Below are 13,472 nucleotides of genomic sequence, written 5' to 3'. Positions count from 1 at the left end.
GCGTATCTGCAGCAGTCACAGTGGAAGAACCCCCCAAACAACATGGATAATAATGCCTAATCAATATTTTCTGATGAAAATATACAGCACTTACTGTTTTATCTCATCATTTGATTTTGATAGCTGGGGAAAATATGGCAATATATAGTGATACTGCAATATCGTGTTAATATCGTATCGTGACCCAAGTATCGCGGCATGTATCGAATCGCAACACTCATGCCAATACTCACCTCTACAATTGACAAGAGGTGGCAGAGGAGGGAAACACAAACCTACAACCAAAATAAAAGCAAGATAGACAGGTGTCCAACAGCGGTCCCTAGTGGCCAGAATAGTCATAGTACCTAACACTTGAACACCAATCTGGATTATTTTAATTAATAACTGGATTATTTCACACTACCAAAGTTGCAAAACTTTTATAATCCTTAATCTCAAAATAGGACACAACTGAATGTTCTACTGCATTTTGCATCGCATTGAACGTTTTCATAGTAATCCCCGTTTGCACCATGAATTTAAACTGGTTTCTTTTCTCCTTACATTGTTAAATTCTGATCACTGCTGCACTTTATATTGGTAATGTTTGTCTTATTCCAACTGCAATATCATCACACTGTTGTAAGCAGTATGCAACAAAATTTTGTTTTGTATTCAGTCTGTGCATACAAAATGACAAAATTTGTCCTAAAAAACAAAGTCTAAGTTCAGGTCGCACTAGCTTCCGTACCATACAGAAAAACAGCCCCAACACTTCCTTCTCCTATCTGTCTTGAACGGAGGAAGAATAACATTGATATGCCTTATTAAGCCAGAGTAAAGAGCATTTGTTCAGGACAAGATCCGCTATGCGATAAACCGGTAACAGTAACGGGAGACATTAAGGTGTAACAGCTGTAGGCCATCTTAGTAAAGAACGGAGACTTTGAAACCCTATACAACATTTTTAATCACCATCTCTCCTAAACTGTTTGATGTGAAAACATGAATACAATAAGTCTGAATTGGCTCACATAATCTTGAGACCGTTCTAGCACTGCAATTAAAGGAACTTTCTATATCAGTAGTGGTTTGGCTGCACAGCTGGGTTGTTTGCGAGCATTAAAATTGCCAATCACTGAAAAATGAACAATTCAAAGCAAACGTCTTTTTTTACACCTTTTTTAACTCATCACAATGGCACAACATTTTGTGTATAAACAAAAACACTGGTATAAATGTTTTGCAAAGCTTGCTAATTGTTACGATCAAACACTCTTATCTGTATCTGTTATACATATTGATTTATTTATCATTGTTCAACACAAAGTTTTGCCATTTTTGCACATTTTGCAAACGTTCCTCTCTTTTAACAGTGTTGGGTCTTTTAAAAAATATATTTTTGACCAAAAACAGCCCAATAGATCAGTTTAAGAAGGACTTTGAAATGACTTTTTATGCCAGAGTTTTGAGCATTTGTTCGGCATAAAATCCTCCATGTATTAAAGCCTGGCCGAGAGGGCAGACTTTTTAGCCGCAGCTGTATGTAAACAAAGTCACTGTAATTGGCCATATTTGTAAAGAATCGCAGGCTGCAAAGAGATGGCCTCTGCTCTCTCGTACTCTTAATGGGAAACATAAAATGCAGGTATTTTATGCCTGTTTTCATCTTCTGTCCTGTCCTCTCAGACTACACACACACACACACACATCACTTCATAGAGTGTCGGGGGACATGCTGCACCTTCACTTCCTTAGTGAGGCTAATCCCTCCCAGTGAGACAGTTTAATTTTTGGACAAGATTTGCAGGATTTGACCCCTGTTTTTTATGTGTAAACCATGTATATAATTTTTTAAAGGTCCGTAAAGAACAATTTTACTGAAATGTTTGTTTTTGATCACATTCAGGCTGGTTGTGCTAAAAAAACCTGCAACAAGTATACTCTTTAACTCTAAATACCTATTGCCAGTACTCAAGTTGAGGGGGATGGCATCCCCCTTCTTAAAAAAATCTTCTTCTTAAATTACCTTCCCCTCATGACATCCCCTGTAACATTTCATCATTTCTATCATATAGAAATTTTTATTCAAATTAACTAAATTTGAATAAAAAAATGTTTGACGTGAAAGGATTCAGATATTCATTTGCAATGTTTTGTGACATTTTGTTCCAAATCTTAAAGGAATAGTACACCCAAAACATGATTAGCCTTCATTTTCTACTCACCCCCATGCTGAACAAAACTCTGGAGTACTTTTTTGATATCTCAAATGCATCTGGAGATCTGGGAGGCTTCTTGCTGTCTGCTGACATTCAAATAATGGAGGTCTATGGCGCCCGAGACAGAAAGGTCCATAAAAGTCCACAAAAACGTGTCAATATTCCTCCATACTGCTCGTCCAATGTATTCCAAGTGTCCTGAGTGGGTAGCATCCAGAATTTACTCGAAACGAAGTCATTTAGAACGTTTTAGAGCATAAACAGTAGTGTATAGGATTTCCTAATAGCGCCCCCATGCGCGCTCACGATTCTACGGAAGCCGGCAGACCAAACCAGCGCATTCAGCTCGGCAAAGAACTCATGCTCTTCCTCAACCCTGAAGTCCTCAGACATTTTTCTTTCGTTGTTTCTTTCTTTGCACAGGTAAACAGCACATTTCTTCTTCTACGCTTGCATTATCGGCAGAGCAGACGCTGAATGCGCACTTTCTTCCGGTTTGGTCTGCCGGCTTCCGTAGAATCGTGAGCGCGCATGGGGGCGCTATTAGGAAATCCTATACACTACTGTTTAGGCTCTAAAACGTTCTAAATGACTTCGTTTCGAGTAAATTCTGGATGCTACCCACTCAGGACACTTGGAATACATTGGACGAGCAGTATGGAGGAATATTGACACGTTTTTGTGGACTTTTATGGACCTTTCTGTCTCGGTCACCATAGACCTCCATTATTTGAATGTCAGCAGACAGCAAGAAGCCTCCCAGATCTCCAGATGCATTTGAGATATCAAAAAAGTACTCCAGAGTGTTGTTCAGCATGGGGGTGAGTAGAAAATGAAGGCTAATCATGTTTTGGGTGTACTATTCCTTTAATAGATTAATTGCCAAAAGATTTTCCAAAGTAAAATCAAAGAAGTGGCCTACCATGACTGTAAAGCTGATCCCAGTGGGACGTTTTTCCTCTGCATTTGTCCCTAACTATGTAGGGGCAGTGATAGCCATGCCAGTCCAGGGACTGACTGCAGTTCTACTGAAAGTTTCCTTGGTCAAAGTCAATGAACAGCGTACCTGGCATTTAACAACCATACCATGCATAGTGCTTTAGATTAATAGACTATATTAATTAGGCTATGTATACTTCTAAAAAAAAAAAAAAGAATTCCACCATCCCCCCTTCCATTTTTTACAACTCGACTACTGCCATCATAAACTCTTTTCTATATTTTGGTCAACTGAAAGTTTTGCAACAGCTATGCCAATTCTTAACATTTCAACCAGTGACTTTACACATAGCTCCTCATCCAATACCGTATTCTTCAACATTTCAGTCACTATCCTACTAGATTAACCAAATAAGATTCCAGTTTCACTATACAATTTTTTTCTGCTGATTTTGCTAATTTATTAGATCTCAGCAGGGTTTTTGTTGTCAACTTTGGATAGATTCTTCCATCTGTCAGGACAGGCATTAAGAGTTTTCTTCTTCTTACTAATTAATGACATTTCAGCCATGTTTCTTTTGGTAATTTCAGAAATTAAGCATTTAAGTTGTCTGCAATTTCATACAATTTCAAACATTTAAATTTCTCTTTGGTTCTGCCATTTTCAGATAACAGCTTTGCATACAGCATTTACATTTGCATTTTTTGCAGGAAATGCAACCTTTTCTGGTTAAGTTGTAAGATATGAAAAAGGTTCAAGATATTAATCACTAACTGTGTGGTTCAAATTCTGCTTAATAATTCATGCTACCCAGTATATTTTGAACTTGTTTGGAATTACTTCCTGATGAGTAAAATTCAACTCCATCTGTTAGGCTTTAATTTTACAACATTACCCACTTTTATATCCCTTATCAACAGCTATGCATTGCTGCATTTTAATTGCATCTGCTTGTCACAAAAACATGTAAAAAATTAATGGACCAACGTTTCCTTGAATAGTATTCTGATAGTTTTGACCTGGCAAGGTCCTCTGAGAGACGTGTGCTTACCATATGCCATTGACCTCAATAGATTTATACTTTGAGGAAAACAATTAAAGAGCATTTTGTGTCAAAGTTAAAACTTTATCACTAGTCACCAATCAATTGTCATCCAGATTTAATAACTCAGTAATATTTTTTTAAATGGTATGGCCCAAAGTAAACAACCTTAAAATATATCCAGCTTTTTAGGTCTGTAAAACATGCCGTAGTCTACCTAACCTATTGAAATAATCAAGATGTATGGTTGCTAAAGCATAAAATATTCCATCCCACATGAGGATTTTACCAAGTCGAAGCATGAGTTGGCACATTACACTCAACTGTGGAAATGAGGTGAGATGTGAAAATGCCTCAGTGATTAGTATTGTAAATCATTCTATTTAGTGTCTATTTTAGAGCTGCTTCAAACTAACCACTGTTAAATAACTGAATTATGAACTGCAGCTGTTATCACCAGGATGCTGAATAAAATATTCAGTTAGGGGAGTGCTACAGACAACATGTCAGACGGCGGCACATGTTTTGAAAAAAAAAACATCCAAATAATTAACAGTAAAGTTTCATGTTTGTCCCAAAAACAAAACTACTTCCTGGTTATTTCAGAGCCCGAAATAAAATTGATAAAAATTTGCTTACTAACGCTTCATCAATTCTGAATTGTTAGGAAAAGGATCAATTGGACAAAAGGAACAACTCTCCATAAGTTTATATTATTTAATGAAACAAATTGAGATACAAAAAAAAAACTGTTGTTTCCCATTATTCATTTTTTGTTTCAATTCGAAAAACATAAAAAATAAAAAAAAATAAATTAAGAAGCCTTACCATCACACAAATATTAGTTTAGTTTAGTAATATGCGCTGTGTGGCCACCTTTTCTAATTCTGTAAAGGCTAGTCATTAAAAATAATGGCATAAGAAATCTGTTGCTAAGATTTGTGTTTTTCTTTGATAAGGTTTACCTCTCTCTCTCTGTGGGTTGTTTGAGGCTTAGCAAATGCATGTTATTTCAAAAATAATTTGAAAAAATTAAACACTGAGAAAAGGATAAGGGACGTATAATCTGCCCAGAGACAACATCTTTACGACACACAAATGGATCGTTGATGCCTTTAATCAAAACTGAATTTTACAAGGACTCTGAGAGAGTCACTCTGGTAATCATACTCCTCTATTAGACTCCATTGGTGTTTATGTGTGAAGGCTGAGGCTTATTATGGATCCAGCTTGTATATGTGAGAGCAATTTGGTGCTGACACCCTCATATTTCCTTTCACACTGTCTTACATCCAAGGCAAACATGGGATAGATAGTGAAAAGCTTTTGTTTGTGGAGAACATGTTGTGAATTAAATTTCCATCTTTTGTGTGACCATCAGCTTTCCTCTGTTTTCAAATAAGAGAGGAAAAATTTAGTGGATTTAAAGAGTATTAAAACAAAAAAAATAAATATAATGTCCTTAACATCAATTATGTACCGTGAATTTTACTAAGGCATTAATCTCCTGGTGCTCATCAATGCCAACACTAACAAACTAATTATTATTATTATTATTATTATTATTATTATTATTATTATTATTATATTAAAAACCTAAAGTGTGCTTTGTATGGATTTACACCTTCAAACATTTTGGAGAAATCAGCTCCCAGTATTTGTAAACAGCACTTTTACAGTCCTGCCATAAAATCTGAATTGGATTTAGGTCTCCACTCTCTTACATGATTATTACACATGAATATGCATTGATCTAAACCATCTATTGTTTGTTCTGCTGTATGGCGAGAGTTGCTTGTTTGTTAGACATTAAACTTGTTTTCATTTCTTCTCTTCTTTTTCTTTGGACATGTTTTTTTTTTCTTTTTTTTTTTACAAATATGTCTTTATATGACGTAAAACTGGTTCTAATGTTTCTTTAAAGAGCTAAAAAAAGGTGTTTAATGATCAATACTTTGAGTTTATCTTCAGGTGGCATTTTATATTTTTAAGGGTTTCTGTTAAGCATCCTCATAGTTTTTTTTTTATTATTTTATTCTGTTCTTTGTGTGCCTTCTGATCCTATTGTCTCAGCAAAATTTTTATATGGTGAAATAATGACAAAAATACTGATCGTTATTTCTAAGAGCTGAGACCAGGGAATCCTTCCTGCAACAGATCATATAAAAAGTAATTAAACGTGTAGAAAGCTATAGCTATAGCTTATAAATAAGGAAGGATCAACAGTATATATAGTATAACATGGAATCCTGAGTATAAAACAGATTTACACATTCTTTGCTTTCTGCTCTACATTCTCCCATTGCCTTAATAAAGCACCTATTAAGAGGCATCAGATATTATGACATGAATAATTATTCCTCTGGATTTATAAAAAAAAATGCATCATAACTATCCTGACATCACCATCTGGCACTATCAACGATATAGGGGAACTTTTCTTAAACATTTTATACCTTTAAAAGTTCTAACAGAGCTGTCAACATCTACTATCTCAGATTGGAAAAAAGGTCTTTTGGGAAATTTTCTCTGCACCAATACTAAGTGTCTTCACATCAGTGGCTGTCGATAACTCTCAGCAGCTGTAAGTGATATAGTCATCAGCTATCATGAAGGCAAGGAAGAACAGCAGGTGGCCCTGGATGAGTAAAATTCCTGACACCCTGCATATCACTCATCACTTTTATATGGACATTAAAGGCAACTACCATGGCCACTGGGGATAATCACAGCCACCTCTGTGTCTTGGTTAAATGACACCCTGGAGAAAGACATAATCCTCTCCAGCTACTATGTCCATAAAATCAAAAACCCAACCCAACTTCACCATTATCCTTGTTCTTGTCCTATTTTCCACTCTGATTACTCCTTTGACTGTATGATGTATATTCATGTGAAGACCCTCCATTTGCACAGCTTAGCAAGAAAAATAATACATGGTTTGGAGAGGCCATTACTCCCCAGACACATGGCCTCCAGCTTATTAATAACAGTTAGAAAAGCCCTATGGCAGCAATGACTGAGGACTTGAAATATACTGCACATTTAGAGCTGAGATTTTGTACCTGCCGATGAATGAAGACAACCGAGCCCAGGAGACGCCAGGTTCCTCCTTGCCTGTCAACATGCAGCATTCGCAGGATCTGCAGGAAGCGAATCCCTCTGGAAAAGTTGAACTTTTTTTTTAGCTGCTGACAACATATTTGTAACAAATGCAGGCTAGATTTACCACTGCAGACAAAAACACTGACATAATGATCAATAATATGTATATATTAAATATATCACCTAAATTCGAGGTTAGAGTCGTGTGGAAGACATCTGTGACTTTAACCAGTAAGTCTAAAGAGACTTTAGTAAATCATCCACTTCTTTAAATGTTTTCTCACAAAGTTACAAACTGCAAAACCAATCAAATTTATTAGCTTTATATATCCTAGAACAACACAAATTAAATTGTAAACTGCACAGAAAATGAACTTTGATACTTATTTTTTTTTCAACCATACAAGTCTAGAAAGTGTGGAGTCTAAATGTATTCAGTTAGCAGACAGATCAGAGATCAAGTTCTGAAGATTTGTAAAGCAGGGTTAGGTCATGAAATATGTAGCACAATGTAGCAATGTTCAAGTTATCAAAAGGAAATAGAAAGAGCCTTTCACAATTTCAAACCTACCATGATATCAGTCATCGAATTTCCCAGAAAGGCTTAGCAAGACGCGAGTTTTTATATAATTGTTGAAAGAAAGACAAAATAACCCCTATATGCAACTTAAAACCACAAATGGAGGAGATACAGCAAACCATGTGAAAGAACACAAAACTGCTATCCAGATCTCTCGTTATGTAAACAATGTTGTCCTTTTCCCTTCACACTGCAAATACATCTTACTTAGTGTTGATCTGTGGCATAAAATAAAAGCAATGAGCATGAATAGTATTGCAAGCTATGTCTGGACAAGCAATATGGCTAAAGTATTCATAAATGCCACATGAAATAACTGGTTAAAGAAATGCTCCACAGAGTTTAAGATGGGTGTCCTGAGGTGCAACTCTAAAGTGAGACCTAGAATTGATAGTATTCACTTTACATATATTTTCAACTTGAAAGCACAAAATATCTTACCTTACAGCAGAAGTGGCAAAAACTTGGCCTTTGGAGCCCACTGACAACACAACTATTGAAGCAACAACCACTATCAGATCTGTGGTAATGAAAAAAAAATGAGTATCTGTATAAATGTTGCTTAATTACGACATTTGTATTATTTTAGGGCAAAAGAAAGTTGTTGTTTTGTTGCTTTTTTAATTAAAAAATGAGCTACATTAGTTTAATTTGATAAGAAGGTGCAATAATAAAAAATATATTCACAGTGGCATACTTAAGAATGAGCACCTAGAGGCACAAATCGTAAGAATGAAATCTAAAAGAATAAAAATTCTGATGTGACAGTTTTAATTTCATGCTGAATTTGTCTCAACTATCTCATTTTGGGAAGAGGCTGGGGATACATTGCTGGTTATTGTTTAAAAATTGTAAGAGTGGGTGGCGAATGACATGTCTGCTTGTGTGCATGGGTAGAGATATAGTAGTGTGCGGGGATTGTGTTTCCACCTATAATAGATATTGGCTTCCTGGCAAAGCGTAGTCTGCCCCAGATGCCAACATATTTACTGCGGCAGCCTGCGGACCAAACACGGACAAAATACTCCACGCCGAAGAACACCACAAGGACGATCTCCTGTTAGACAAATGAGGCAGAGGGACAGAAAAACAAACATCAGATGTTGTTGCAGGTTATTCTGTTCAGCAGCAGCTGAACAGCTGTTCAGATTTGTACCTATGGTGCTTTTAAAACAAATACAGTTAAATTATAAATGTGAGTGTTCTGTAGAGCTTTTCAAACTATGTTAATCATGCAAACACAATTAATTAAAACATTTTATTCTCACTCAGAAGAGACACCATTTTTTGGTGCTACAAGTGTGCCATGTCATTGATGTGTTCTTTGATTCAGCTGTGGAGCACTTGGGCCTGATTAATATGGGACTAAAGGATGCAAGTTGATTTTATCTGCATTGTGCTCATTCTAACTAAGGGTTCTTCAGAATGTTTCTCATCAGGTTTTCCAAAAGCAACAATCTTAGAAAAAAAAAAAGAAAAGTTTTTACTGTTAGCATTGTTGTTTGTTTTTTTAATCTCATGTCAAAGAGTCATTGATTTTCTAAAACATGGATGTAGCAACAAAACATAACCAGATCAAGCGTACCTGAGTGAATAAACACTTTGCATATGATTAACAATGCAAATCTGGTACCACATTATACAGTAGCTGTCAGTTGATTACTCTGGAATCTATATGTGCTGGTTAGGGCTCACTGCTCAATATGTATTTATTGCTTTGTTTTTAAAGTAAAGTCTGAATAAAGTACTGTCTCAACACCATGAAAATAATTATCAAATGATTTCATTCATTACATGTTGCTGCACAATTCATGGTTAAAAACTAGCTAGAAATTACCTCATTTTTAAAAGCTAATGAATGTCAATGGATGTTTCTCATTTGTTCTTTTTCTTGTAAAAAAATATGGTGACAAGCTTTGACAAAGGGGTGGGGGTGGGGGGGGTCTCCATTAGTCTATGACAAAGATGGGGTACATACTGGACAGATCACCAGCCTATCACAGTTTGTATTCAATTAATTTAGTGCTTTTTCAGGCAGACTGAATTTACTATTGAGGCAAATAAATACATCCAATCACACTTAAAAACAGACAGACATACACAGATTTGCAGGTAACTCAAACAGGGGAACATCAATACCCGCAAGTCTTTGATTCTCAGATGACTACTGAGCCACAATCATCCCAAAAGGGCAGCTTTATTACATTAGAATTTTCAATTTTTGTTTTCATTTTTTATTATTTTTTGTTTATTTAGATATGAATGATTTTTTTTTATCAGTAAATCAAACTAGAGACTAACCCTCATGCATAAAACACAGAAAACATATATATTTTCTATATATGTATATATGTCATTAACAAATAAAATATTTTAGTGGCTTAGCAATGCTTCTAAGATAAAAACAGGACTGTAGCAGCAGAAGTTGAAAAAGGAAAGATTTTGAATAAGAACTTGGCAACATTTGACTGTATGTGAACACAGAGGCTTTTGTTTGGCACAAAAGATTAAATAAGCTATATGGGTCAGAAATTATTATCGGCTACAGCTAAAATAATACATAAAAACAGAAATCTTGCATACTTTTTTAAGCTGACATAAAAGAACTTTATATATTCCCATTTCTTAGCACAGCAGGGTGCAACTTTGCATGACACACTTAATGTTGATGGTTTCTGTTGCTAAAAAAGAAGGTTATAGACACCCCTCTCTTAAATAAAGAAACCCTATCTGTATACATGCACACTGAATACTTGGAAAGTCAAATTTCTGTGCATTATCAAACTAAACAGAATCAAGAATTTGTTCATTATAAACATGCATAGTAAACATGTGTCACAGAAACAAATCTGAGTCAAGCTTACTAATACACAGAACAAATCCCCTTTATCCCTAAAGAGTCCAGACCATTCAAAGTATGAACTTTACTCGAAATCTGAATTTTTTTGATATCTGGCATCAAGATAAGGATCCAGCAGTAGATAATCTAACAACTTTTAGATTTAAATCGGGGGGTTTATAGATCAGAGTTGTTTGTGCCTTGCATCCCAAAGATACTGGACCATATTGAAATCTGTGGAATAGGGAGGCCATATTAACATTTTGTTTCTATTGAAATTGAGGGTTTAAATCATGGTTGCTTCTGGAGACGCATCTAGAGTAAAAACTTTGCAAAAGTCTATGGCGACCACTGAATATGGGAGTTGCAAAAAGGAAAGACACCCGCTTCCTATAGTTTTAGGAAATAAGTGAGTGCTTTAGGGAATAATTGGCTAATTAGTCATATATTAAATACACACAAGTTTTATAGTTGTGCCTTTTTTGTGGTGTTCTTTTATATGTTTTGCCGGGTCTGTCCCAACCACTGCCAGCAGGCAAATCGGGGATCATTGAAGCTTGCCAGCACAGTAGACAAAAGTTGCAAAATTGCCTCAGTGTCTCTATTAACATGAAGAAATTGTATACATACGTATATATATATATATATATATATATATATATATATATATATATATATATATAGTTTATACAGTATATTGGCAATTTTAAAGGTTGTTGTGAAGGAAATGAAGTAGTTCTTAGCCTTTAAGGTACAGATTATAGTGAAAAAATATGATATTTAATAATAACAGTAACAACAATAATAATTCAACTTTACTGATATACTTATCTCTAAACAGCTGTATTTACCCCCTGTAACTCCGTATAACATCTGCTGGGCTACTGCTGTTACGATGAGTTGATGGAGCTAAGGGGCGCAATTGGATTTGCACATGGTTTGTATCAATTTTCTGCTTGCTATCACATCTACACTTATTTTTACACATGCAAATGATCTTACGATCAGACCTATTGTTGTCTCTAAGATATTAGCTACAGTGAAATTTGTATTGCTGGAAACATTGTTCATTAGCTTGTTTTTCAGAAGAAAATCAATTACTGTTTGTCGGTAACTGAAAATCTTTATGCTTTCTGTTTTGCAGTCCAACGTCTGATATTAGTTTGTTTATACTAATAAAACTGTTCTTTCAAGGGCAACAGTCTTTGAACAAATTTTGCGAAAGAAAGAACAAGTTGATGCAAACTGGCAATGGTTGCATGACTTTTATGAGCATAACTACAACAAAAAGACAGTTAAAAGGCAAAATAAGCCATCAACACCTTTTATAGCAGGTAATGTACTAATTAGACTCAAAGGGGTATTTCCACAGTATTTATTAGTAGTATAGACATAATTTATTTTAATATTAATGTATTATTCTAAACAAATACATGTTCTTTTAGAATTACTATGCCCCCAAAGAAGATACATGTTAATGACCCTTTGCTAAATTAATTTTTACCCAGATATGTAATAATATTAATGTAGAAGAAGCTGAAAGAAAGTAAATCAGATTTTTTTATGATGACACTATTTCCGGAGTGAATTTTTAAAGAAAAACACTAGGGGGTCCTGAAAAATGATGTTTTCCATGATTAACTGCAGACTGTTTTTCGTTGTATTCTCTTCATCAGTGGCAATGAATATAAAATAGCACTGTTTGAAAAGAAAATTGGTTTAATACTATGTTAAATTGTATTCCTCAAAGCTAATGTTAAGCCAAATGTTTAATTTCCTAATTTATTCACAAGAGGATTTTACTTCAGGGTTGAAAAACAGGCTGTCTTTCGCTGTCTTTCCAGAAAAGTTATACATTTACCAAGAGACAGGGATAAATAAAAAGGGCATCAGCCATTTTTACACATGCAGCAAAGCCTTGGAATTTGTTGGGTATTACCCAAAGGAAGCCTATCTGTAATCACAAAAAGCCAAATTAAGCAGAACAAACAACTAATTTGTAGCTGTAACTCCTCAAGGCCTAAATTTTGTTAGATCTCACCCAAACTGTAAATCTGTAAATATCTAAGTGCATTCAGATTGTTTTGAAGTTTGTTTCATCCATTACATTTTATCATGTGTCTCAATAGAAACACTAAAATGGACTACTCTATTGCCTAGTACGGTATATCAATGTATTATTGTTCATTGCAAAAAACAAAGTAGAACTGTGCTGTGGAAAGACCATGCTTTCCAAAATCATAAATTGTAAGGATGTAGATATAAAATTGCTCTGTTAAAATAAAACCTTAAAACTTAAAACAGGGACAAAAGATGAAAAATAGCCTTTTGGCTAATTGTGGTGCATTTGAAGGAATGCTTAAAAAAAAACTCCAGTTTGGGCAGTCCCCTACTATTACTTTATCATTATGATGTGTCACCTGTGGTACCAGGAATGATATATAGTATAAAAAAAATTTAAAATCGTATCCGACCGACTGAATTTCAGTTCACATGGTGTTTAAATATGTTAATTATTTCAGTCCACAATGGAATCCAACAGAATCCAAAGACAGGTCAGGCAAACAGATCAAAACAGGGACAGGCGAGCTCAAAGGTCGAATACAGAAATGGGTCAGGATCAGGCAACTAATCTGATCTACATGTCGCTCATATCAAACCAGCACTCCAAAAAAGATCTCATATCCTGTCAATTGAGTTGTTTTTAAAGGAATAGTACACCCACTCAGGACACTTGGAATACATTGGACGAGCAGTATGGA

General features: G+C 35.1%; 1 protein-coding gene across 1 annotated transcript in view; it reads right to left on the bottom strand.

Annotated features, from left to right (window-relative positions):
• The window catches only part of kcnq1 (potassium channel, voltage gated KQT-like subfamily Q, member 1), a 68,877-nt gene that overhangs the window by 39,841 nt on the left and 15,564 nt on the right, over positions 1 to 13,472 (bottom strand). Inside the window, exons 3-5 of the mRNA XM_015397563.1 lie at positions 8,802 to 8,928; positions 8,313 to 8,391; positions 7,252 to 7,348 (exon numbers count right to left, since the gene is read on the bottom strand). Of these exons, the coding sequence (XP_015253049.1) occupies positions 7,252 to 7,348; positions 8,313 to 8,391; positions 8,802 to 8,928 (303 nt within the window). The remainder of the gene's footprint in view (positions 1 to 7,251; positions 7,349 to 8,312; positions 8,392 to 8,801; positions 8,929 to 13,472) is intronic.

The sequence above is a fragment of the Cyprinodon variegatus genome, unplaced genomic scaffold, assembly GCF_000732505.1.
Source record: "Cyprinodon variegatus isolate N-32 unplaced genomic scaffold, C_variegatus-1.0 Scaffold871, whole genome shotgun sequence".
NCBI lineage: Eukaryota > Metazoa > Chordata > Actinopteri > Cyprinodontiformes > Cyprinodontidae > Cyprinodon > Cyprinodon variegatus.
The sequence above is the reverse complement of the archived record's forward strand: the minus strand, read 5'-3'. Positions and strand labels throughout refer to the sequence as shown.